We start from the raw sequence: 26,393 nt of genomic DNA, 5'->3' as shown, positions 1-26,393 counted from the left end.
GGAGGTTTATGGATGTGGTCAAAGAGGACATGAAGGTAGCTGGTGTGTGAGAAGAGGATGCACAAAACCGGGATAGATGGAGGACATTGATTCGCTGTGGCGACCCCTGAAGGGAAAAGCCGAAAGGAAAAGAAGGTGAATTATAATTCTTCAACATTCATGATAAAGAACTGTCAGCAATATTGTGCCAATTATTTCTGTAGCATAATTTTATTATATTGATTATTAAACAAAACCATATGCAACATCTGTTGTTTTTTTTGTTCTTATCTTATTCAGATCAGATTTTTTTTCCTCATTCCATCTTTGTATTGCTTGTTCAGGAGCTTATGTTGCCATCTACTGGAGAAAACTCAAATCTGCATGATATTCTTTTTTTTAAGCATTGAATGTGGAGTGTCCACGATTAAAGTGTGATTGAGTCAATTACATTCGAACGCTGCAATAAAGTTGAGATGTACATAATTTGTTTTTTACACAGTCCAGAACATCTTATATATCCGGTCAGTTTGAGTATCAAGACGTGGTACCTCTGCTCTCCCATATCTGGGAAGAGAAACAGTTTCAATGAAGTTAAACTTTTCAAACACCCTCCCAGAGAACAAATGTTTATGTACATCATCAAATCAATGTCAATAATTATGGAGGCTAAAAATGACTGCATCCACTATTGCGAGTCTCACAGCACATCTACTCAGCGACCTTGACGAAAAGTGTACACACAATCGAAAAGATTACAAAAAATGTCAAATGGGAAACATTGAAGTGAAATTCCCTTTTTGCATTTGCATGGATTTGATATTGAAGGCAACATCAACAACAGGGCCTTATTTAGGGTTTTTTTCTGAGAACAATACCAATGCTAATTTTTAGGAAAAAAATGATCAGCTGATTAATTTTAAAGAGCTATATGAAGAATAAAATACAGTATGCCTTCTTTGCTTGTGAATGACTGAGGAGGTCTGGGAAGATTCTTTTATATCCAATCATGGCACCCAGTTTCCCAGTTATCCTGTTTCCCCGTGAAATGTCTCAAACAAATGTTTGATAAGCTTTCTTTTTGCCGTCTGTCCCAGCTTTATTGGAGCATTTTGCAGTCAGAAAATTCTAAGTTCTTGAATATATGCCTCAAACAGCTTCTCAGTTTGAATCTAAGTATTGTAGTCTATTCAATTACAGATAAATGAAATGACATTTTCAAAACATTGTATTGTTTTTAATTATGTTTAACACACATCCACCTCATAGTACAGAGGTCACGGCCTTGGCCTTCCGATGTGGAGTTTGCATGTTCTTCCCATGCCTGCGTGGGTTTTGTTCAGATGTTGTGATTTCCTCCCGCATTTCAAAAACATGCATTGAATGTGCTTTCTATATTGTCCCTTGGTCAATTGCCTGTCTATGTGTCATTTACGATTGGTTGGCAACCAGTTCAGGGTGTACCCCCTCCTGCACTAAGATGACCCTCGAGAGGATAAACAGATCTGATAATAGAAGGATAGATGGATGGATACTCAATTAAATAATGTGTAGACCCGCAGCTATTACTCCAAAGTAGCTAATCTCTGTACACATTACTTTTTATGGCTAAAAGTAGATGTTGTGGTTTTTAATCCAGTGTGCTCTATCGTAATTACGGTTCTAACAAACCATATCAAATTATTGTACAATTTAATTGCTCACCTAATCATTGCTGATAGAATTTAAGATTCATAGTGTTGAAAAACAGCTCCTCAGAATAACACCATAAACACATTTCATGAGATACAGGGTACATAAATAAATAGATAAATAAATACATACGTCGAGTCAGTTCGGAAAGTATTCAGAATGGTTCACTTTTCTTCAGAATTCGATACAAAACACCCCATGATGACAACATGAAAGAAGTAGGATGGTGCAAAACAGGGGGGGCGAGTGAAGACCAGTTTAAACTCGCGGAACGCCATGTCTGCGTCTGGATCTTACTTAAAGGGAACCATGTAGAAGTGGATCGGGTTAATGGATTGGATTGGATTGGATTGGATATGCCTTTATTAGTCTCACAGTGGAGAAATTTACATTTCACAGCAGCAAAGTGATGAAAGGAATGAAATAATGGAAGCGCTCTTTGGCTATAGTTGCGAATGAATCGCCGGTAAAAGTTGGGAAACCCCAAAAAGCGCTGCAATTACTTACGGGTAGTAGGTGTCGACCACTCTACCACCGACTTCATCTTGGCAGGGTCTGCTCTAAGCAGACCCTGCCAAGATGAAACCCAGGAAGGACAGGGACTTGGAATTCACACTTTTACGGCATGATGAAGAGGCTGTTCTGCTGTAGCCGCTGTAAAATCAGTCTAACATGCTGTTTATGGTCTTCCAGAATCTGTGAAAAAAATGAAGATCTCCTCGAGATAAACACAACAGAATCAGTTCAGGAAGTCCCTCAACACAAATTAATAAGGCAGGGGCATTAGTTCACTGCATGACTAGATATTTTAAATGCCCTAAAGGTTTTAAAAGTGGTTTTCCATCATCTCACTCTCTAATCTCACTCAAATGATACGTACTACGGAGGTCCAACTTAAAAAAGATGGTAGCTGATTAAAGGGGGCAAAAGCCGAATCTATCGGGGGAAGAGAATATTTATTCTTTCGGGTGATCTGGTTGAGTCCCCTATAGTCCCCACACGGGCGCAACGACATGTCCTTCTCTATTAAAAAAAACGGCGCCCAATGGGGATCAGGAGGGTCTATTAGAACTGCTGAGAGTTTGATATACTCCCTACTCCCTCAGTGCTTCCTGTTCAGGATGAGAGACCTGATATAACTACGAGTTTGGCAGTGGGACGTTAACCTGTAGGTCGATGGCACAGTCATATTGGCGATGCAGTGGCAGACATTGGGCGCTGTCCTTACTAAAAAAAACCTGTGGCAAATCATGATAGCAGTGTGGTAGTCCGTCCACACAAATGGATTCGGGTGACTCTCTACGAGTGAGGCTACGTCCACCTGCAGCCGACCTCAACAATCTACAATGTGCAAAACAGACTTCAACTCTGTAAAGCGGGATGCTCCCACAAAATGACTTGATTACAGGTCTTTAATTAAGGCAAATCAAGAATCGGGGATGGCACGGGACTCCATAATGTGGAACCTTCGGTATTCGACATGATTGCCTGCTATTTTAAGTTGGAAGGGTTTGATCTCCGCCAGGAGTCACCTAGCGAGATCATTAACCCGTTTAGCAACGTCTACTCTTCTATTGAACAGCCTGTTGTCTGCCCCCGAATCCAACATTCTCAATGGAGAGAACCTGTGCGAGTCCATAAATCCCTCCATCCAATTCAAGTCGCTGGAGCGTGGCCCCAGTCTCGAAGTTCCCCGGTGCCGGTGACTTAAAAGAGCCGGGGGGGGGGATGAGATGGTCACTTCTTCGTAAGGCACTCCGCGACACGATGTTCCTGTTGCCCGCAGTAGAAGCAGGCCTGGTCGTGGATCCGACAATATCTCTCCTCTGGACTCAAATATCCACCTCCCAGCTGAATTAGTTTGTCTTCCGAGCCAGTGTGCCATTTACTGTTGGGGCCCTCCAAGCCCGCTTGCATTGTCTCTTGGCGTTCACAACTCCTCTCCCGCACAGCGTTGTTCAGCATAAGGGCGAGATCCACAAGCTCATTCCAGTTAGAGCTGTCATATCGGATGGCCAGTTCATCCGAAAAAGTCCACAAAGTGCTCGGTCATCATAACCACACTGGTTTAGATATGTGGACGATACTTTTGTCATAATTAAAAAACAAGAAATTCAATCCTTCACAGATCACCTTAACTCGGTAGACATCAACATTAAATTTACTCGTGAGGACATTAAAGAGAACCAACTAGCCATTTTGGGTTATAAAGTAATTATAAAAGAGGACAGAGCGCTAAAAACAGAAGTCTTTAGGAAGGCGACGCACGCTGACAAATACTTTTCGATTCGAACCACCAATCACAACGCAAACTAGGAGTTATCAGAACCCTCCAGCATAGGGCTAAACTAATACCAACAAGCGTCGAAGGTAGAGAAAAGGAGTCAAAAGATATCAGGAGAGCACTCACTAACTGTGGGTACCCTCAGTGGTCATTTAACAAATGTCAGAAAGAAAGAATAGGGAATGAAACCAAAAATTATGAAGATACAAAAAGGGGAGGAGGAGCAGTACCTTACATTGCAGGAGTTTCGGAAAAATTACAGAGTCCTTTGGCAACATAAAATTCCTACTTATTTCAAACCGATAAACACGTTCAGGCAAAAATTAGTGCATCCAAAAGATAGGCTGCCAAATGAAAAACAAAGTAATGTAGTTTATTCAATACATAGTAAGACTGAAAATTGTAAAGAGCAGTACATTGGGGAAACTAAACAAATTCTCAAAAAAAATACTTTATCAACATCGCAGGGATAATATTAGTGGGCCTCAATCGGCAGTACATATGCACCTAAGGGCTAATAACCACTAATTTGACGAGAATGAGGTTAAAATCTTGGCAAAAGAACATAGATGGTTTGAAAAGGGAGTAAACGAAGCGATTTTCATAAAACAGATAAATCCTTCATTAAACCGATATGGTGGGGTGAAGTTCAATTTGGATCCTTCATATATATATATATATATATATATATATATATATATATATATATATATGGGAGCCCTTTACTGATACAGTCTATATATATATATATATATATATATATATATATATATATATATATATATATATATATATAGGGCCTCAACTACCAGTAAGACTTTAGTTTTCTGACGAAGTTTCTTGGATAAGAAGTGAAACGTCCGACACCTTCAAAGAAGTACAGATGACGGCTGAAGAAACCTTTTCATCGATGGACCAGTCCTGTACGACTGAGATCTTACACAGACGTATTCATTCACATCACAACTCCCTGCCATTTTTATGCAAGAGGATTAGGGTGAACAAAGATAAAAAATACAGTTGGCCAGATTCTCAGTTTTATCTCAGAATTTTGACTTTTTAGTCAGAATTCTGACTTTATTCTCAGAATCCTGAATTTGATCTCAAAATTATGACTTCGATCTCAAAATTATGACTTTAAAGTGAGGATTCTCACTTTAAAGTCTGTTGTCACTTTAAAGTGAGAATCATGCCAACATTTTTTTCTTCATTGGCCCTTTCGTACATTTTGACCCCGTCAAATCCACTGTATCATTTTAATCACTCTCTATCGTGACTTTTATTTTCCCTATGATGGCATAGTAGAGCAAATGAGGCCTTGTGATGCTTTGGCCCAGGAGCGAACCATCTAAATAGAAAGCCTCATTGCTTCATGATGTCTCATTTTACCATCGCTACCAAATACAGTGTGTTACTCACTGATACACTCCAAATCTGCATCCCATCGGCATAACCAATTAAGAGACACAGAGAAGGTTCAGTCGTGTCACTGTTCATCTCCATAAATTCAAGGTTGCGAGCAGAGTCTGCACAAAAAAAAAAGTGAAAGTTTCAATGCAGAAGCTGAAATGTTTGAAATTCAGTTGACTTCACGTGATCATTATTAATTAACACAATTATCTCATAAGCATTGTCATCAAATGGTGAGTACAATTTTGCTTTTTTGAAAGTTGCTGTGCCGACGACCATGTTGTATTTGGAAGCCTTTTACTGAGCACCTTCATCTTTATTAAGTTCATAGAGTTGCTTGTTCTGTAGCCAGAAGGGGACATAAGCCAGTGTCCTCTTGTGTCGGTCCCAAATAAATAAAGAGGGTGTGTCAGGAAGGGCATCCGACGTAAAAGCTTGGCCAAAACAAACATGCAAATTAAACTCTGAAGATGGAGGACACGGATTCGCTGTGCCGACACCTTGAACGGAAAACCCAAAGGAAAATAAGATCCCATAACACATTTATTGAAGTAGCTGAACATGCACACTAAAAACAGCTGGGTCAACCAGAACATGAAATGACTTATTTTCAACAAGGCTGCTGTATTATTTTATTATTATTTATTATTATATTAGGATCGTACCAAACCCACAGTAGTTAATTTGACCCAACAGGGTTGGTTTGGTTGACTTTCACCCAGCAGGAGAGTTCAATATTTACCCAAGTATTATAACCAAATGTGAAGTTGCAACAGGGTTTGTAATCCATTCTCCCCAAATACGTCTGTGTAAGCTCTCAGTCGTACAGGAGTGGTCCAACGACAAAAAGGTTTCTTCAGCTGTCGTCTGTACTTCTGTGAAGGTGTCGGACGTTTCGCTTCTTCTAATTTAATTTCGCTGAAGAAGCATCTTGGATAAGAAGCGAAACGTCCGACACCTTCAAAGAAGTACAGATGATGGCTGAAGAAACCTTTTCATCGATGTTCTCCCCAAATACCGGATCAATTCTAGGTTGTTTCAATTAGCGGATTTTCCGGTGTATGAGGCGCACCCAAACGCGTTCATTTTCTTTAAAAGATGAGTTTGCGCTTTATACGCAGGTGCGCCTTATACGTGAAGTAATATTGAACCACAACAGGTCTTGCAGCTACTGTCTTCAGTCACCAACTCCATTCCCCCCCATTGTAGTAGAAGTAGTTGGTAACCCCATCATCTACTGTAGCACCATATGTGGTCTGCTTTATATTTGGAAATGTATTATATATATACAGTAAAGTCTCGTTATATCGATATTCAAGGGAGTCCGAAAAAATATCGATATAACCGGGACTATATCGATATATCAGACCCTGTTTGCATGTAATTTTCTCAGTGCGTACATAGAAATAGTATCGATATAACCGGGACTATCGATATATCCGATATCGATATAACGAGACTTTACTGTATATATATTATTATAAATATTATATTTGGAGAACTTTTTTCATTCATTGAAAGTGCGCCTTATAGTCCAGTTTGCCTTATCTATGCAAAGTTTGAAAATACACCATCCATTGGGGGTGCACCTTGTACCCCAGTGCGCCTTATAGACCGGAAAATACGGTAAATGTGTTTCTTATATATTGTTATTAAAAGTGGGATCAAATTGACTTCATTTTACTATTTTTTTTTGTTCAGTACTCAATTCAAATATTCGGCCACATTAATTGTCTGCAAAATGGATTCATTCATTCATGAAATACATTACTATACAATCTGGAAGTATTTGTTGCATTAGATGAAAATGTTACCTTTTCATCGATGGACCACTCCTGTCCGACTGAGCGTTTACACGGACGTTTTGTTGCCTTAGATTGCTAATACCGGTACAATTATTAAAACTGCAAACCCTAAATATATGCTTGATTTGGTAACTCAGTGCGTGTAATTTGCAAGAAATAACACTAGAATAGTTGAGTTTCAATGCAAAATATTTATAAAATCAAATCATGGTCAAGAACAAGAAATGGCAAAAAATTAACAGTAACAGTGCAAAAAACAAAGCAGGTAACAGGTTCATAAGATAAGAAAAACTTTATTTGTCCCACAATTTTGGATACATTTGCAATCTACAGCAGCAAAAATGATAAAGGGTTTTTTGGGGGGTGGAAGTTAAAGAAATACGACATACATATGTACTGTATTGCATGCACAACATACAGTTTAAGACAAAAACGCACTGCAGAAAACATGTATAAACATATATGCAGCTGCACAGACACTGTATAAAGTGGCTGTGCTATTTATAGAACAGGTAAAACATCAGCGGGCGGCCCGGTGGTCCAGTGGTTAGTGCATTGACCTAACAGTGCAGAAGAATCACATTACAGAATGCCTTCCATACATATTTGTCAAGTCCTTGTTTATGATTGGATTGGATTAGACTTTAGTAGTCTCACAGTGGAGAAATTTACATTTGCCCAATCTACTGGGGGACCACCACCTCACACATTGGATTACAGTACGTGAGGGCATAGAACTGTGAGTCGGAATGGCTTCTCTGCAGAACTGGAGCACCGCAGCGGACAGTCCTGGCTCCATTCCTGTTCACTCTCTCCACCTCGGATTTCAATTACAATGCTCCAACCTGCCACCTTCAGAAATTCTCTGATGACTCAGCTATTGTCGGCCTCATTACAGAGCGAGATGATCAGGAGTACAGGGGACTGACTTCGTTGACTGGTGCCAGCAGAATCATCTCCAGATCGACATCGCGAAAACCAGGGAGTTGATACGGACATAGAGAGGGTGACCTCCTACAGTACAAGTACCTGGGTGTTACTCTCAACATTAAACTGGACTGGACTACAAACATTGATGCCCTAATCAACACTGGGTAGCTCCTTCAGCCAGAGACCGTTACACCCGCTCTGCAAGATGGAGAGGTACCGCCACTCGTTCTTACCGACTGCTGTCAGGCTTCTTAATAATCACACGTGTCCGCTGCGGTGCTCCAGTTCTGCGGAGAAGCCATTCCGACTCACAGTTCTATGCCCTCACGTACTGTAATCCAAAGTGTGAGGTGGTGGTCCCCCGGTAGATTGGGCAAATGTAAATGTATCCACTGTGAGACTACTAAAGTCGCATCCAATCCAATCAATCCAATGTGAAAAAAATACATAAAATAAACTGGACTTTTGTACTATAAATAGCACCGTCACCTTATGTTGATGCAATAAAGCTGCATATATTAATATGCTTTTTCTTTTATACTTGCACGATGTAGTTTTTTTGTGAAACATTCTTGCAGTTACAGCAAGTCACCTCAGTCTTCTGACATATTTTATTATGCTTACAATATATTGTTTTTATCTTTTCACACACCCCCACCAAACCCCTTTCAAATTGCTGCTGTGGACTGCAAATTTCCACATTGTGGGACGAATAAAGGCTTTCTGATTTTGATTCTGAAGAAAGAAGTAGAAAAACAAAATACAGGAGCTGCTGGAAAGGCAGCCACTCTTGTGGCATCATCCTGAAATCAAAACAACAAAAAAGCTAAATAACCGATATGACAACACAAAGACACAGAGAGAGACTCATTCAATCTCAAGCATTTTCTGCACCCTCTTTGTTGCATGAAGCAGTTCCAGATGAAAAAGGAGAGGATCAAAGCGTCGTTTTCACCTGTGGATCAGGGGCGTCATGATGTAATGTGCATGTCTACTAAAAGCTAAATGTTGAGAGCAAACACAAAGCTAGAGCATCCATTGCCGAAAAGATACTGTCTCACATCTCCTGTGCCACATAAATCTGCTTCAATTCCAAGCCATGACAATTACACAGACGCATTGGCGCTCTTTGATGACGCTCCTTTCTTCTCATCTTGGGCTCAAGCCCTGCATCCAACCAGCCGCAGACAGTCCAATAACACCGACCTTTCCGCTGAACATGGCGGGGCTGTGAAAATGATGCCCATTACGGCCGCAAAAAAAGCACAATCGCCCCAGACCAGTGTTGGCATATTCGTGCTGCCGAAAAGGCGCAACTACTCAGCATAGTCTCCTTCTTGATGGATGTTGTGGTGATGATGATACTAGTGCATCATGTTCTCCAAGACACAAGTTCCTTCTGTGTTCTACATACTTGCCCAACAAAGATGATGCTGATTCTGATGTTCTCCCCAGCCTTATGTGTTTTTTCTCTGCGTCCTCATGTTTCGTCCCACATTCCAAAAACGTGCATGGCGGGCTAATTGAACACTCCATATGTGTGATTGCGAGCATGAATGTTTGATTGTTTCTGACCGTGCCCTGCGATCGGCTAGCAACCAGTTCATGGTGTCCCTCGCCGACTGCCCGAAGACAGCTGGGATTGTCTCCACTACCCCCTGGCGACACACTATCATGACAAAATAAACTGCTGAAATAAACATCAATCACTTCCAGTAGGCTACAGAGGACACAGTCGCTATGCTGACTTTATGCCTCGACCACAGGGTCTTATCCTTGAGTTCAGTTTGCTGAAGAGCTTTGCTATGACAACCTAAATTGCCAATGCCTTAGGCCAGGGGTCAGGCACCTTTGGCTCGCGAGCCTTATATGGCTCTTTTGATGATTGCATCTGGCTCGCCGATAAAACTAAATACATATTCTGGCCTTTTTGCTGTTCATTTCCCCTTTGGGCTGCAGTTGGCGGAAAGCGCAATTTTGATTGAATAATACATTTTTTTAAAAAGCCAGACGAGTAAAAAAAATTAACGTGTATCGTACATTTCAGGTTGAATGGACCGAAGGTTTCGCCTTTGTGGAGAGAAAATGTTCTGATTCGAATTTGTAATGAAACAATACCATCAATGAAACAGTTGTCAGTCGCTGAAGAAGCATCTTGGATAAGAAGCGAAACGTCAGACACCTTCAAAAAAGTACAGATGACGGCTGAAGAAACCTTTTTATCGATGCACCACTCCTGTACGACTGAGAGCTTACACAGATGTATGGCTGTCACTGAAAAACATTTCAAAATAATTTACTTTTATGGCTCTCTTAGTCAAAAAGGTTCCCGACCCCTGACTTAGGCGCTAACATTAGCTGTGGTAGCACTCACGACGGGATGCTTTGCGTTGATGTGTTAGGTTAAATTTGAGCTGCATTGGTGGTAAGCCAACTCCTTACAACTTGGACACAACACTCTACCTTTATCTTGTAGTGCCATCCGGCGTTTTTGGAATGAGGATTGTCCATTCATTGTGCCAACAACATGCTGTTCCATGCCCCAACTCCAATGGGAGCCATTCATCTTATGCTCAACAAGCCCAAACATAATGACAGCTGATCAATAAAAGGAGATACGAGAAAAAGGCAACCAGCCTATAGAAACAAAAAGGTATTACAGTAAAGTCTCGTTATATCGATATTCAAGGGAGTCCGAAAAAATATCGATATAACCGGGACTATCGATATATCCGATATCGATATAACGAGACTTTACTGTATATTGATTAACATGATTGAAACTCATTGCACTCATCATAATGTAATTAATTGCAATTAGTGTGCTACTTTGACATCTCTCATGTATGTATCCCCAGACTCATACATAGAGGTCTCTCTTAGCCAATGGGATGCCAGGATGATGCTTCTTATGAAATGTTTCATAACTTGAATATTTTGTATGAAGAGAGGGCAAAAACTCCAAGCAAATCAGGTGAGCACAGCTTCAGACACATAAAAAATAAGAATTAAATTAAATAAATGCATTTTTTAAGTGCTACAGGATAATTGTGCTAATTATTGATTATTGTGTGAAGCCTAAACAATAACAAAGGAAGCAAATTGTGAATGCAATGAAGTTTGTTTCTTACCATTGATGTCAGCCTTCTCAAAACTAACCCACATGACTTTCTCCTTCTGATCAGGTTGCAGACCTCCGGAATATGGCTACAGGTGAAAGAACCATCTTTTACACACAACAACATGAATTATGTGCCTAAAATAAATTAAATTCCATGTTATTATCCCAAAATGCGTTTGATCTGCCAACCAATACGCTTTGGCATCCCTCACTCTTCAACGATATAAAAAATAAAAATAAAATGACCTTGTGTGAGATTATTATGATATTTAAACTCCAAGAGAAGTTTCTTTTGACCTTGAACAGGATCAATGTCTTTATAATTCTTTTATCAGTTTGAGGACTAGAAAAGGTCATTGTTTCAATTAGTTATTTATAGCGTTTCTTGCTTGACGCTTTGAAACATTGAACGCAAACCCATAAATTGTTCTCACATTGCCATATGTCTGATAAATTCTCTGCAGTGGTCCGACAGCTCTACGATGGTGACATATAAAAATTGTCTTTTATTAGAAGGCCCGTAAATGACACATGACTTCAAATTAGCTAGTTAGAATCTACTGTATGTTTTGTCATTCATTAGGTTTTTTGTCTGTTTTTTCTTGTCTTTGCCGAATGTAATGTTATTTAAAATGATATTCTGTAGTTTTATCTCTTGTTCTTATTTAGAATTTCATCTGTGATTTTATTTACTGTATGTACCTGTTTTGTGGTTGTAAAGTGTCCTTGAGAGCTATGAAAGGTGCTCACAAATAATTGTATTATTATTATTATTATTATTATTATTATAGTAAAGTCTCGTTATATCGATATTCTCGGGAGTCGGAAAAAATATCGATATAACCGGACTATCAATATATCCGATCCTGCGGCATGTAAATGTTCTCCTTGCGTTCATAGAAATAGTATCGTAATAAGCAGTACTATCGATATAACGAGACTTTACTGTATTATCATCCATCTATTTTCCATACCGCTTATTCCTCTGCTGGGAGTGCTGGAGCCTATCCCAGCTGTCTTCGGGCACCAGGCGGGGGACACCCTGAATTGGTTGCCAGCCAATCGCAGGACACACAAAGATGAACTACCAAATCACTCTCACACCTAAGGATAATTTAGAGTGTTCAATCTGACTGTTATGCAAGTTTTTGGAATGTGGGAGTAAACCGGAGGACCCGGAGAAAACCCACGCGAGCCCGGGGAGAACATACAGACTCCACACAGGGAGGCCGGAGCGGGACGCGAGCCGATGACCTCTGCACTGTGAGGCCGGGGTGCCAACCACTCGACTACCGGGACGCCATTATTATTATTGTCATTGTCATTATTATTATTAATGTACTATTTGGCGCAGTACTTAATAACAAAAAGACACTAACCGTCGTTACTACACTCAACCTACTACGTTTCTCACGTTTGCAGCTAGCTATAAAACACCTTCTCGGCGCCTCAGGTCTGCTGAACAGAGGGTCAGAGGGGATCAAGCCTTTTCCGTTGCTGGTCCCTCTCTCTGGAATGACCCCCAGTGAACATTCGGATACCCCTCGCTGCCCATTTATAAAACCCGCATCACAACTCAATTGTACTCAGCAAGACTCATACTTGGTCGGAGTTTGACTCCTTGGTGTTTTCTACCGTCTTTTTGACTGATGTATTGCTTTATTGTTGTGTAGTATAGTTGCTCCATGTCCAGCACTCTGAATGCCAGGGTTTCTGTTTGAAAGTGCTCTATAAATACAGTTGAGTTGACTTAAGAGAATAATTAAGCTGATACTTTCTCAAATGCATTTGGCGAAATAAAGAAAATTTACTATAGTTTTCATGGTTCTTCAAGATTTTTCAGGTTAAGTCCTTCCATTCAGTTATTTTCCACTCATTCAAAACACGTGTATGCATTGCGTGAGTTGTTGATGGGTGTACTTGGGATAGAGCCAATCTCAATGAAAATTTGGGAAACGTATCAGCAGAAGCTGAACATTTATGATGACAGAAATACCGTATTTTTTCTATGTACAAGGCGCACCCACAATGAATGGTGTATTTTCACACATTTTCCATATACAGTGATACCTTGGCTTACAAACATAATTCGTTCCCAGAAAGTGTGTGTAAGGCGAAAAGTGTGTATTCTAAACATTGATTTCCCATAGGAAACCATTAAAATGAGAATGATCCGTTCCCAATAAAACATAATTTTCACCTAAATAAGCCTTAAAACTACACGGGTAGAGTGAACACTGGTGCGAATGGCTGCCGCTGCTCACCCGCACAAAAAAAAATAATGTGACTGTAAAGTGTCCTTGAGAGTTTTGAAAGGCGCTTATAAATGAAATGTATTATTCTGATTATTATTACAATATGCCTTATTTTATGTATAATAAATGTGCTATGGTACAGTGAGACCTCAACTTCTTACGAACTTTCATCTTACGAACCTTTCATCTTACGAACGTCAAATGTATGAAAACTAAACCTTATAATACGCACTATTTTCATAATACACACCCACCACGGCTGGTGGAGTAATCTTCGGCAGAAGAACACCAAAGCACACGACCTTCGGATCTGGCGGAGTGATCTTCGGCGGAAGCATACGACCGAACAGCGCTCCAGCCGGCGCTACTTTCCACACCCCCTCTCATTGAATGCACACGTCGATCGCCTACTTGGAGCTTTTTGCTGATAATTTTACTATGATGGGACTGAAAAAAAACCACCACAGGCTCGTGTTCAGCCCAAGAAGACACAAAATAAAATCACCGTCGCTGAGAAGGAGATAATTGAAAAACACGAACGAGGTGTGCTTTTTGTGATTTAGTGGCCAGCACGGCTATGCTAAGTCAACCATTGCTACCATTCTCCGGAACAGAAAAGCCATCAAGGTGCGTCTGTTGCAAAAGGTGTTTCCGTGCTCTAAAGCGACGGTCTCGGGCAATCGAAGAACTTGAAAAACTTCTGTTAATTTGGATTAACAAAAAGCAGCTATCCGGCGACAGCGTGAGTAAATCTATTTTATGCGAGAAAGCACGGCTAATTCACGCCGATATCGCCATGCGCCAACCTGAAAGTTCGGCGCTTATTGATGATTTTAAAGCCAGCAACGGATGGTTTGAGAACATCTGAGGGCGAGGAGGAGATGGCTGCAGCATCAAGTGAGCTCATAAAGGAAACGTTGGCAAAGTGGAATGATGTGCAGGCTTTTACCGAACAGTTCCATCCAAAAAAGACTGGCTATGACAATCATCAACATGATGAACGATAATGTGATGCTTCAGCTTCGTAAGACCTTACAAGTCAGAAAGCAACAGATGTCAAGAGGTTTTTAATCAGTAAAAATCATGAGGAGTCTCCAAAGAAAAAAGAAGAGAAGCCACACAAGAGGTTAAGTTACCAACAGTCCTTATGGAAGGTGACTCTCCTTCCATAAGCCATCAACGACGATCAAAACGGTAAATAAAACTTTATTATACAGCACAGTTTATTTCTTTAATTACAGTCCCCATGTAATGTGCCTCTCTCTCCAAACAGCAATTCCCTTTGACCTTCGACTTCCAACGCCATTCCATCAAGCCATCAATGACCATCACAAATGTAAATACAATGACGTTATGATACAATGCAGTGTATTTCTCTCATTACAATACAATAAGACATTTATTATCCATGGAATAAGGCTTATTTAGTTGAAAAGTATATTTTATGGAAACCCGGGAATGGATTATTCCCATTTTAATGGTTTCCTATGGGAAAAAGAAATTGAGATACACACTTTTCGCCTTACACACTCGGTCTGGGAAGCAATTAATTTCGTAAGTTGAGGTCTCGCTCTATTGTAATTAAATAAATTAACTGTACTATATAATAAAGTTGTTTTATTTACCTTTGTGATGGTCGTTGATGGCTTGAAGGAATGGATAGCTTTTTGCATAAAGTGTCTCAAGGAGCTCTGGGTTGTACACCTTAGAAATTGTGATATTGCAACAGCAACAGATGCAGGCAGACACACGAAACTTCATTAATAGCTGGTGCCCTTGCTTGTATGTTCCCTTCAAATTGTACAGATGGCTTGTGCGAGTTATTTGTGGAACCTGATTGATGGGATATTTTAACCTTGCAGTCTACACTCTGCCTTTGAACTATCAATAAAGTTGAAACGAGTCAAAATGTCACTGTTTTCTATCATTTTTCTCACCATTTCACTTGTTTTTCTGTGTTTCAAGCTCTGTCGTCTCCCTTGTGTGTGTGTGTGTGTGTGTGTGTGTGTGTGTGTGTGTGTGTGTGTGTGTGTGTGTGTGTGTGTGTGTGTTTCTATTACTGTAACCTCTCCCACGGCTCAGTGCTGGGTGTGTCCTGCTGCGTGTGTCGCCTCCCTCCTCTACCACGGATCTTGACCAATCACGTGCGAGCGAACGAGGTGGTGGCGAGTCATTGTGGCGCTCCGTGTGTTTCCCGAAAAATAGTTTGTATGCCAAGATTATATTCTCGCGAATTTAACGTTCGCCGTGGTATCACTGTATAAGGTATACTGGACTACAAGGTGCCTCTTCAATGAATGAAAAAAAGTTTTCCAAATATAATATACAAAGATTTAAAAGATTTTCAAATATAAGGCACACCACATTATAAAGCAATACAGTAGAGGCTGGGGTTGCACACTACTTCGACACGGGAAAATGCTGACAGTCGTTGCGAGACCTGTTGTGGCTCAATATTACTTCAGATATAAGGTGCACCTGCGTATAAGGCACATGGTCATCTTTTAAAGAAATTCAGGCTGTTGGGTGTGCCTTGTACACAGGTAATTCTGATAAGCAAACTATGCATAGTGACATGCACCAATGACATATCATCTTCAGCAGACATCTCAATCAAATAATCACATTGGGCAGTATTTGTCTGATTACCCCAAAACGTTTAGACCACCTCCCACCTCTTTGACAATCTCCTCCCTCCTCATTAAAATTTCTGGTGGGATGTGCAACCATGTAAAAAGAGGAGCGAGGAGGAACATGCAATGAAAATGAGATGAGCCCTTTGAAAACTATTGTTTGTCATATGGAAGTTCTTTGACTACAAAATGGAAAATGTGCACCCTCCAACAAAGGTCTATTGCAGAATACACAGAAAATTCAAATTGTTCTTTATTATGTGGACATTTTTATTGTGGTGTGTGTTCACACTCCTTGTGATTTTGACATTAATGGCTAAAATATTAATAGATATTCAAGTCACGAGAATATATCACTTTCTAGACATAATGAAACAAACAAAGGTGGCCCGGTAATCTAATGGTTAGCACATCGACCCCAATTGCAGCTCCGGCCTCCCTGTGTGGAGTTTGCATGTTCTCTCCGGGCCTGTGTGGGTTTTCCCAGAGTACTCTGGTTTCTTCACACATTTCAAAAACATGACTGAACACTCTAAATTGTCACTCGATGTGAGCCTGAGTGTGGATGGTTGTCCGTCCGCGTGTGCCCTGCGATTGGCTGGCAACCGGTTCAGGGTGCACCCCGCCTACTGCCTGAAGACAGCCGGGATAGGCTCCAGCACCCTCCGCGATCCTTATGATTGCATTATGAGGGATTGCATTAAAAAACGGGCCAAAGAGAGCTCATTAAAGGCAAACAATAGTTACCTGAGGGACAACATCTTGCAAGAAATGTCACCACACTTTCCATGTAAGACTGCTCCCTGTGACAAAAAAAACATCATCGTCATTAAAAAGGGCAAATTTTTGAAGCCTTCCAAATACTGAGCTATTCAAGGAAAGGAATGGACTCTGCATGCAGCACAAATTGGTATAAGATGGCTTGCGGTTCGTATGTTAACTTGTAGTAGGCGTAATAACGCAAGGACAGGCATGTCAGGACTCTCCATGTGAAGAGTCATATACATGGGCGAGAAGGGAACAGAGGAATAGTACTAGGCGACAACGCACACAAATTAAAAACAGATGCTCCCCAATTTACGAACATTCGAGTAAAGACATACGGTACATACGAACATTTTTGCGGGTACAGTATGTCGAAAAATGTTCGCGCAGAGATGCTGTAAGTTAGATTTTGTATTGCGCGTCTTTTTCCGGCCGAACTCACTTGCGATTGGCTGCGTACTGTGCTTCACGCATACACACACAGATGCATTACAGGTATAAAGGGCTGGATATTTACGCAACCGACACCAAGGCTGACCAATCAGCGGCCGGCTATGTGTTGCCAACGAGTTCAGGCCGGATCCGCCAAGCTTGTTTACGATTGGCTATGTAGAATATGTGGGCGGGGAGGAAATCCCTCTTCCCAGTTGAGGTTCCCGAGGAGGAGGCGAGTGGTGATCCATAACAAAAAGTATTTTTCTTTTCCTTTCGGCATTTCCCTTCACAGCAAATCAGTGTCCTCCGTCTTTAGAGGACACTTTAGAGTGCTGGCACGTAATTTGGTAATTATGTGCCAGCAGCTTTCACTAATGGCTTACTGAAGACCCAAGGGTATGTCGTCGTACTAAAGTAGGTGTGAATTTATTTTACGACTGTTAGAGCATCTGTGTTTTATACTTCCCCGTTCAGTGTTTGACTTAAAGGACAACCGACATCATTTTTTTGTTTCCTAACTGACATCAGAAAAACGTTTTATAGGATCTAAAATGCAAAACCCCAATAAAAATGAGTTAAAGTGTCCCAAAACTACTTCAAAATGACCCCGGAGATGCCGAGTTTCAGAAGGTCCCGCCCCCTTGTTTGTGACGTCACGCCAGGACATCTTGCCTTGCTCTAGAATCAAAACAATGGCTTCAGATTCGGAGAAGATGCTTTCTTGTTACTCATCCAGTTATGAATATGAAATAGTTCTGAAGAGGAAAGCATAAATGTTTTCAATCCAATGTACCATCCCAGAAAATGCACCAGATGGCGCCCAAGCTCCGTTGGAAATTGGCTGATTTGTCTGCTGAGAATGTGTGTCAACTAGTATCAAATAGTAGTCTTGGTGCAATACACAACGATTCACCATCACATTATTTATGTTTTCACACCAAACAAAGTACCCAAAATGCATTGAGTGTCGCATTCTCGGTCAAGGGCGTTCCAGACTTGAATCTTTGTAAAATACGCTCATTAGAAGTCATTTGAAGCCATTTTACAAATTATGGACGCAACTTGTCCGGATGTGTTGGTTATCCTTTAAACATACATTCCATACAAAATATAGCACTGAAGCAACTTACAATCAAATTCACCATACGAATGACCGCTCGGAACGTATCTCGTTCGTAAGGTGGGGAGCGTCTGTACTGATACAGGCAGTTCGTGAACACTAATACTCGCTGCAACCTGTTTTTTGTTTCACAGTGTCTTTGCTTTGGGTGTGGTTTTTTTTCAATCACTTATAGCAGAGTTAGGGAAGTAATTCATCACATCAGAAAAACTCCCTAACGCAGACTTAAATGCATACATTTCCCCAGTCATGTAGTTTTTGTTTTTTTTCCCCCAAAAGTCTATCGTGAAGCGAATGGTTGGCAAAGAGAACAGTCAAAAAAAGTCAAAAAGATGTATTGTTGTTGTTTTTGAAGACATGGTCTTCAATGCGGTTTCAGTGATCAAGAAATCAGACGTCAAGACTCAGATAGATATGGTGAGGCGTAGGGTTGATCAATTATGAAAAAAAATATGAACCTTGACCATTTTGGTAAGTATTTAAACTTTGTTGAAACAATCATTTTTTTCAGGACAAAATTTTTGGAAACACTAAACACCTAACTAAATTTTGAGAAAGTGCACATGTATTAAATCAGATATGTTTGCTTGTGCAGACAAACAGTGCCTTTGAGTTTACTTCCTTTAAATTTGTGAATTGCCGTAGTACGGTTTAATATTTAAATAAACAATTTCAACAGAGCTACCACGTGCAAATTAGAGAGGCTCGTGAGCTTTGAAAGAAGTACGTGATGGAGTAACTCATGGGTGCATGCCTCAAAACAATTCAATATCAGTATCATTTTTTACCAATGTGTACATTTTGTAGCTGTGGACTGCAACGATCAAAATTGTAATTTATTAATCTTCTTATTTTCCTTTCGGCTTTTCCCCTCAGGGGTCGCCACAGCGAATCAATGTCCTCCATCAATCCCGGTTTTGTGCATCCTCTTCTCTCACACCAGCTACCTTCATGTCCTCTTTGACCACATCCATAAACCTCCTCTTCGGTATTCCTCTCGGTCTCCTGCCTGGCAGTTCAAGGCTCAGCATCCTTCTCCCGATATAGTCACTCTCTCTCCTCTGGACATGTCCAAACCATCTCAGTCTGGCCTGTCTGACTTTCTCTCCAAAGCCTCTAATATGAGTTGTCCCTCTAATGTACTCATTCCTGATCCTATCCAACCTGGTCACTCCCAAAGAAAACCTCAACATCTTCAGCTCTGCTACCTCCAGCTCTGCTTCCTGTCTTTTCTTCAGTGGCACTGTCTCCAGTCCAAACATCATAGCTGGTCTCACCACGGTTTTATACACTTTTCCTTTCATCCTAGCTGAAACCCTTCTATCACACATCACACCTGACATTTTTCTCCAGCCGCTCCAGCCTGCCTGGACACGCCTCTTCACCTCTTTTCGACACTCTCCATTGCTCTGGACAGTTGACCCCAAAGTACTTAAAATCCTACACCTTCTTTATCTCTTCTCCCTGTAGCATCACTCTTGCACTTGGATCCCTCTCATTCACACACATATATTCCGTCTTGCTGCGACTGATCTTCATTCCTCTGCTTTCCAGGGCATATCTCCACGTCTTTAGTTTCTCCGCCACATATTCCCTGTTCTCGCTACAGATCACAATGTCATCTGCAAACATCATGGTCCAAGGAGATTCTTGTCTCACATCGTTTGTCAGCCTGTCCATCACCATAGCAAACAAGAAGTGGCTCAGAGCTGACCCCTGGTGGAGTCCCACCTCCACCTTGAATTGCTCAGTTATACCGACAGCGCACCTCACAACTGTCTTACAGTCATGATACATGTCTTGCACCGCTCTGACATACTTTTCCGTCACTCCAGACTTCCTCATGCAATGCCACAGCTCTTCTCTGGGCACCCTGTCATACGCTTTCTCCAGATCTACAAAGACACAATGCAATTCCTTCTGACCTTCTCTGTACTTCTCTATCAGCATTCTTAAAGCAAACACTGCATCTATCGTACTCTTTTTTTGGCATGAAGCCATACTGCTGCTCACAAATGTTCACTTCTGCTCTTAGTCTTGCTTCAACTACTCTTTCCCAGAGTTTCATTGTATGGCTCATCAACTTTATTCCTCTGTAGTTAGTACAACTCTGCACATCTCCTTTGTTCTTGAAAATGGGCACAAGTACACTTCGTCTCCATTCTTCAGGCATCTGTTCACCATCTAAGATCTTGTTGAATAACCCAGTCAGGAACACCACCGCCACCTCTCCAAGACACTTCCATACCTCGATTCGTAAATCATCAGGCCCGAGTGCCTTTCCCCCCTTCATCCTCTTCAGCGCCCTCCTCACTTCATCCTTGCTAATGCTTGCTACGTCTTGGTCCACAACAGTCACGTCTTCTACTCTTTGTTCTTCTCATTTTCCTCATTCATCAATTCTTCAAAGTACTCTTTCCATCTTGCCATCACACTACTGGCACCTGTTAATACATTGCAATCTCTATCCTTAATCACCCGAACCTGCTGCAGGTCCTTACTATCTTTGTCTCTCTGTCTTGCCAGCCTGTAAAGATCAGTCTCACCTTCCTTGCTGTCGAGCCGAGCATACACGTCATCATAGGCCTCTTGTTTGGCCTTTGCCACCTTTGCTTTAACTGTGCGCTGCATCTCCTTGTACTGCTGTCTACTCTCGTCCGTCCTCTCAGTGTCCCACGTCTTCTTTGCTAACCTCTTTCTCTGTATACACTCCTGCACCTCCCCATTCCACCACCAAGTCCCTTATCTACCTTTCTTCCACTCGATACACCAAGTACTTTCCGACCTGTGTCTCTGATTATGTTTGCTGTAGTTTGCCAGTCATCTGGAGGGACCTCTTGCCCACCCAGTGCTTGTCTTACCACCTTCCTAAATGTCATGCAATACTCTTCCTTTTTCAACTTCCACCATTTTGTCCTCACTTCAGCCTTTGGTTTCTTCATCTTCCTCACTGCCAGCGTGATCCTACAAACCACCAACTTATGCTGTCTGGCATAAGTTGCACTCTCACCAACCACTACTTTGCAGTCACTGATTTCCTTTAGATGGCGCCGTTGACACAAAATGTAGTCTACCTGTGTACTTCTGCCTCCACTCTTATAGGTCACCCTATGTTCCTGTCTCTTCTGAAAGAAAGTATTCACAATAGCCATTTCCATTCTCTTAGCAAATTCCACCACCATTTGTCCTTCAGCGTTCCTCATCTGGAGTCCAAACTTGCCCATGACCTCCTCATCATCTTTGTTTCCTGCGCCAACATGTCCATTGAAGTCTCCACCAATTACAACCCTCTCAGTTTTCGGGATGTTCTGTATGACTTCATCAAAGTCCAACCAAAATTTCTCCTTCTCCGCCAGCTCACATCCTACTTGTGGGGCATACCCACAAACGACATTGAACATCACGCCTTCAATTTCTAGCTTCAGACTCATCATTCTATCTGATACTCTTTTTACTTCTAAGACATTCCTAACAAACTCCTCTTTTAAGATAACCCCAACTCCATTTCTCTTTCTGTCTTCTCCATGGTAGAACAACTTAAACCCTGACCCTCTCTGCATCATGTCAACCAGCTCTCTACCTTTACCTGTCATTGTTCCTACATTCAAAGTTCCTACTCTTAGTTGTATACTCTTGGCGTTCCATTTCTCTCCGTTCCTCCGGGCACACCTCCCTCCTCTCCTTCTTCGACCAACAGTAGTCAATTTTCCACTGGCACCCTGAAGGTCAACAGTACCAATGGCGGCCGTTGTTAACCTGGGCCTCGTCCGATCCGGTATGGGATTCATAGGTTTGATTCGCATATTTGTTTTGGCAAAAAATTTTACGTCGGATGCCCTTCCTGACACAACCCTCTGTATTAATCCGGGCTTGGGACCGGCACAATAAGACACTGGCTTGTGCCCCCTTGTGGCTACATTAAAATTGTAATTTATTAATCTCCCGCTTTATCCTCACGAGGGTCCAGGGGGATGCTGCAGCTGTCTTTGGTGCCCAGCTGTCTTTGGGCACGAGGTGGATACCCTGAATTGTTTGCCAGCCAATTGCAGTACATACTGAGAAAAACAACCATTTGCTTTCACACTCACACCTAGAGACAATTTCTCTTCCCACCTTCAAATCCCATCTCGAAAACCACCTATTTAAAATTGCATTTTCTGTGTAGCTCTATCTCTTGTTTCTATTGTATTGATGGCCTTCCATAAACTGAATAATGTGTGGTTGTAATTTGAAATAATAGCTTTTTAATCAAAGCCACAATTGAAATTTTCGTGGGTATGCATCTTTTTGGGTCACCTTGTATCTTTTTGTACCTTACATAACATGTTATATGTTAATGCTGCAATGATGAATGAGAGTCATACAGATAGTAAAGCTATAAAAGCACAATTAAAACAAAGATTTCTGGTGCATTTTTTTATGGACTTACGTTACAGCATGTGCCCTCACCACTGCCCCTGCAGGACAGCGACTCAGTCTGCGAGGAGAATCTGAAGCCATGTACCTGCCTTTTCAAATGGAAAAAAACATCTATTACCTTATGACTGTCAAGACCAGCAAAATAACATTAAAACTTTATGAGGATAGATCGCAGTTGCTTACATACCGGTTGTAACTGGCGCCAATATTGTCATTGGTTGCCATGACAAAAAAAAAAATATTTTGTGTTGTTTTGTAAAAGTGTTTAACGTTTTAATGTGAACCTTCATATACAGTAAAGTCTCGTTATATCGATATCGGATATATCGATAGTCCCGGTTATATCGATACTATTTCTATGCACGCACGGAGAAAATTACATGCAAACAGGGTCGGATATATCGATAGTCCTAGTTATATCGATATTTTTTCGGTCTCCCTTGAATATCGATATAACGAGACTTTACTGTATATGTTTTATCTTAAAATCGTCTTCAATACTTGATTGATAATATTTTGTCTTGATCACTTCCGGTTCCGTGTCACGTGTTTCGATGTGCAAGAAAAATCGCTAGAGACAGAAAGATAGAGACAAATTGTGAGAGAAATCGCCGGAGATGCGAACGATAAAGTCTACGTCATTAAAGTTTGTCTACCTGCGTTTTTTTTTTTTTTTTCCCAAGATGGCGGCGCGTGAACACGCAGCGGGTCACCTCTCCCGGCAAATTGCCGTTTTCATCTTTATTATGTTTGTTAAAGTCATTTTAAGTGCCTTGCATGCTGGGTCCGAGAGGACAGTAATTTCATCTGTCCTGTATGTCATGCATATTAGCATATTTGACAAGAAAGCTGACTTTGACTTTACAAGGTCCACACAGTACAATATTAATTTGCTTATTTATGTCTTGTCGAACATATTGTACGAATGGCAATTGTTGTTTTAAATGTCTCTTAGTTTTCACATTGTTCCATATTAAATGTTTTTTGCGATATATGGCTCTTTCGATGATTGCAGCTGGCTCGCCGATAAAACTAAATACATATTTTCGCTTTTTCGCTGTTGGCGGAGCGCACAATTTTTATTGAATGATACTGGCCATTCATTTGAAACAGGTAAATGCCCCTTTTAAATAAGCCGTATAAAAATGTGTCAAAAAAAGATGAATGTGAATGAAAAAATGATGAGTATGGTACACTACTTCAGGTTGGAATGGACCAAAGGATTTGCCTTTTGTGGAGAGAAAAGGTTCGGATTCTAATTTGCAATGAAACAATGCCATCAATGAAACGGTCGAATGCCAGTCGCACTTTGACAAGCCCCATGCTAATGTTAGCATCAATATTCATGCGAAAGACAGCAGAAAGCAAGTGTAGAAGCTACTGAGCTGTGTGCAGGCTAGCAGTAACTTTGCGTATGGACCCGGCAAGTAGACTTTCATTCCGATCGTTTTGCTGGATTTTTTACCAATCATGAGGAACGGAAAACCATTCATGTTCATGGTGAGTACTATCACAAACTTATTTTAAATAATACATTCTGATATTTTGTTGAAAAGCGGCCGCGCACAAGTGTTTGCGTGGGCATTTGTGTGTGTGCGTGCGTGGCTCTCACTGAAAAACTTTTCTAAACAATTTTAGGGCTCTCGTAGTCAAAGAGGTTCCCGACCCCTGCACGAGATAGCTCTGCGTGAAAGAGAACATCAACAGAACACTACGATTTCACCATAATTTTCCTTTTTTGATGTCTAACACGAAAATAGAAATTACAGAATAGTGTGGTATTGTTTAAATGTTTACGAGTTCAAAAATATTCCAGGGTTGTATCAGAGTTTATCACAATATAATAACAAATATAATTTTCAGAGATTACCAATCTTTCTTTTTTAAAAAATGTTCCTTCAATGTTTTCATTGACTATTTTGGCCTTCCTTACATTTTCAGAAATAAATTGATTTTGTTTTTCTTGCGACAGTAAATACAAAAATAAGCAAAAAAACACCAAATGTTCACATCCCAGCTTGGACTGCGCACAACTTCTTCTACAGGGGGAAATTGAGTCAGTGGCTGCGGACAGTATTTGCCAGATTTGTTGTTGCTCAATATTACTTCGCATATTAGGTGCACATGCGTATAAGGCACGGGGTCATCTTTTGAAGAAAATGAAGGTTTTTAGGTGCGCTTTATACACCGGAAAATAGGGTAGCTTGTCAAAAATGAGCAGAGCCCAACAAAAATAAAGGGTTGTATGAGTATGAGTATGAGCTTAATAATAAAACTATGTTAAATGAAATGAAACTATGTTAAATAAAACTAAAAATAGTTGAGCATTAAAAATTAAAAGTGTAAGAGTTGAAACCCTTTTTGAAGCAAGTGTGGGTATGATGAAGCTAAGGAGATGCAATATATGCAAAATGTTTGTGATTGAAATTGACAATGTGGCTACAGCTGAAATGGGGAGCCAGTAAACGTGGTAACAAATTGAACAGGAACGACAGCATTCACATTAAAATAATATATTCAAATCCAATTTAGTGTCATCACAGCAAAACAGCGGATTCGCAGTTGGCCCCAAAATAACTGCCTTTAATTTATTTAACAACACAATTTTTTTCAGTGAATCTAGAAGACCGTCAATATTTCAAATTAAGGAAATTGTTTTAACACAATATAACAACCGTAGGATGAATACGTCGCAATTCCATTGCATCAACTCATCTTCTCATTCAGTTAGTGTTCGAAATGTTTTCTTATCCCATTCATAATTATTAAGATCCATTTGAGTGTCAACAAACTCGTTCTTTGTTCCTTCTAAACAGAAACGCAATAATTTGCAGATAGCCATCACACTGACCAAAGGCTTATGCAACTGTGGGATTCGAAGCTACATGAAGCCACGAGCGACACAGCGACGAGAACAAGGATACCATTAAAACACACCAATATTGACATTTGGCTGTTGCATAACGAGCTAAGATTACACCTAATGTCATTTTTTATGAATCGATCAGGTTGAAAGAAATTATCCCCACGTTGGAATAACATCTGCATTTATGAGAGTCGATTCCCAAAAAACATCGCAAATATCTCATATCTCAAATAATGTATTAGAGAAGGAATATAGCGATATATAATGTATTGTATGTTGTTATAAGTGTACTACCGTAGATCGATGCGACGTCTCCGAAAATTGAGGTTTTACGTTGCGGAGCTCTTCTCAGAAAGAAATCCAAACAAAACAGAGTGGAGATGCGGAAGTGTGTTGTTCAATTGGAAGCCAATCAAATATCCCAACTACCTTTTTGCCCAATCGTCTTTGTTCTAAGGCGGGCCCAGAAATAAAATCATACAGTCAATTAAGCTAATGTTTTCCAACGTCTCTTTCGTCGATAAAAAGGCAACCCAAAGTACTGTGCAAAATAAAATAAAATAACACCCACAAGCAACATAAAAAAGACCTTCCCACTCCATGTGTACCTAAAAGCTAGCAACCACTCATTTGACGACAATGAGGTTAAAATCTTAGTGAAAGAACATAGATGGTGACT

General features: G+C 40.6%; 1 protein-coding gene across 1 annotated transcript in view; it reads right to left on the bottom strand.

The window, feature by feature from the left end:
* The window catches only part of bcas3 (BCAS3 microtubule associated cell migration factor), a 207,032-nt gene extending 180,931 nt beyond the window's left edge, over positions 1-26,101 (bottom strand). Inside the window, 6 exon segments of the mRNA XM_089014628.1 lie at positions 5,375-5,481; positions 11,232-11,307; positions 16,857-16,880; positions 16,882-16,912; positions 22,859-22,937; positions 26,009-26,101. Coding sequence (XP_088870754.1) covers positions 5,375-5,481; positions 11,232-11,307; positions 16,857-16,880; positions 16,882-16,912; positions 22,859-22,929 — 309 coding nt within the window. The 5' untranslated portion in view covers positions 22,930-22,937; positions 26,009-26,101.
* Positions 26,102-26,393: the final 292 nt, after the last annotated feature.

The sequence above is a fragment of the Hippocampus bargibanti genome, linkage group LG14 (assembly GCF_051943395.1).
Source record: "Hippocampus bargibanti isolate YZ-2025 linkage group LG14, ASM5194339v1, whole genome shotgun sequence".
Lineage (NCBI taxonomy): Eukaryota > Metazoa > Chordata > Actinopteri > Syngnathiformes > Syngnathidae > Hippocampus > Hippocampus bargibanti.
Note: the sequence above shows the minus strand (reverse complement) of the source record. Positions and strands in the feature narration are given on the sequence as shown.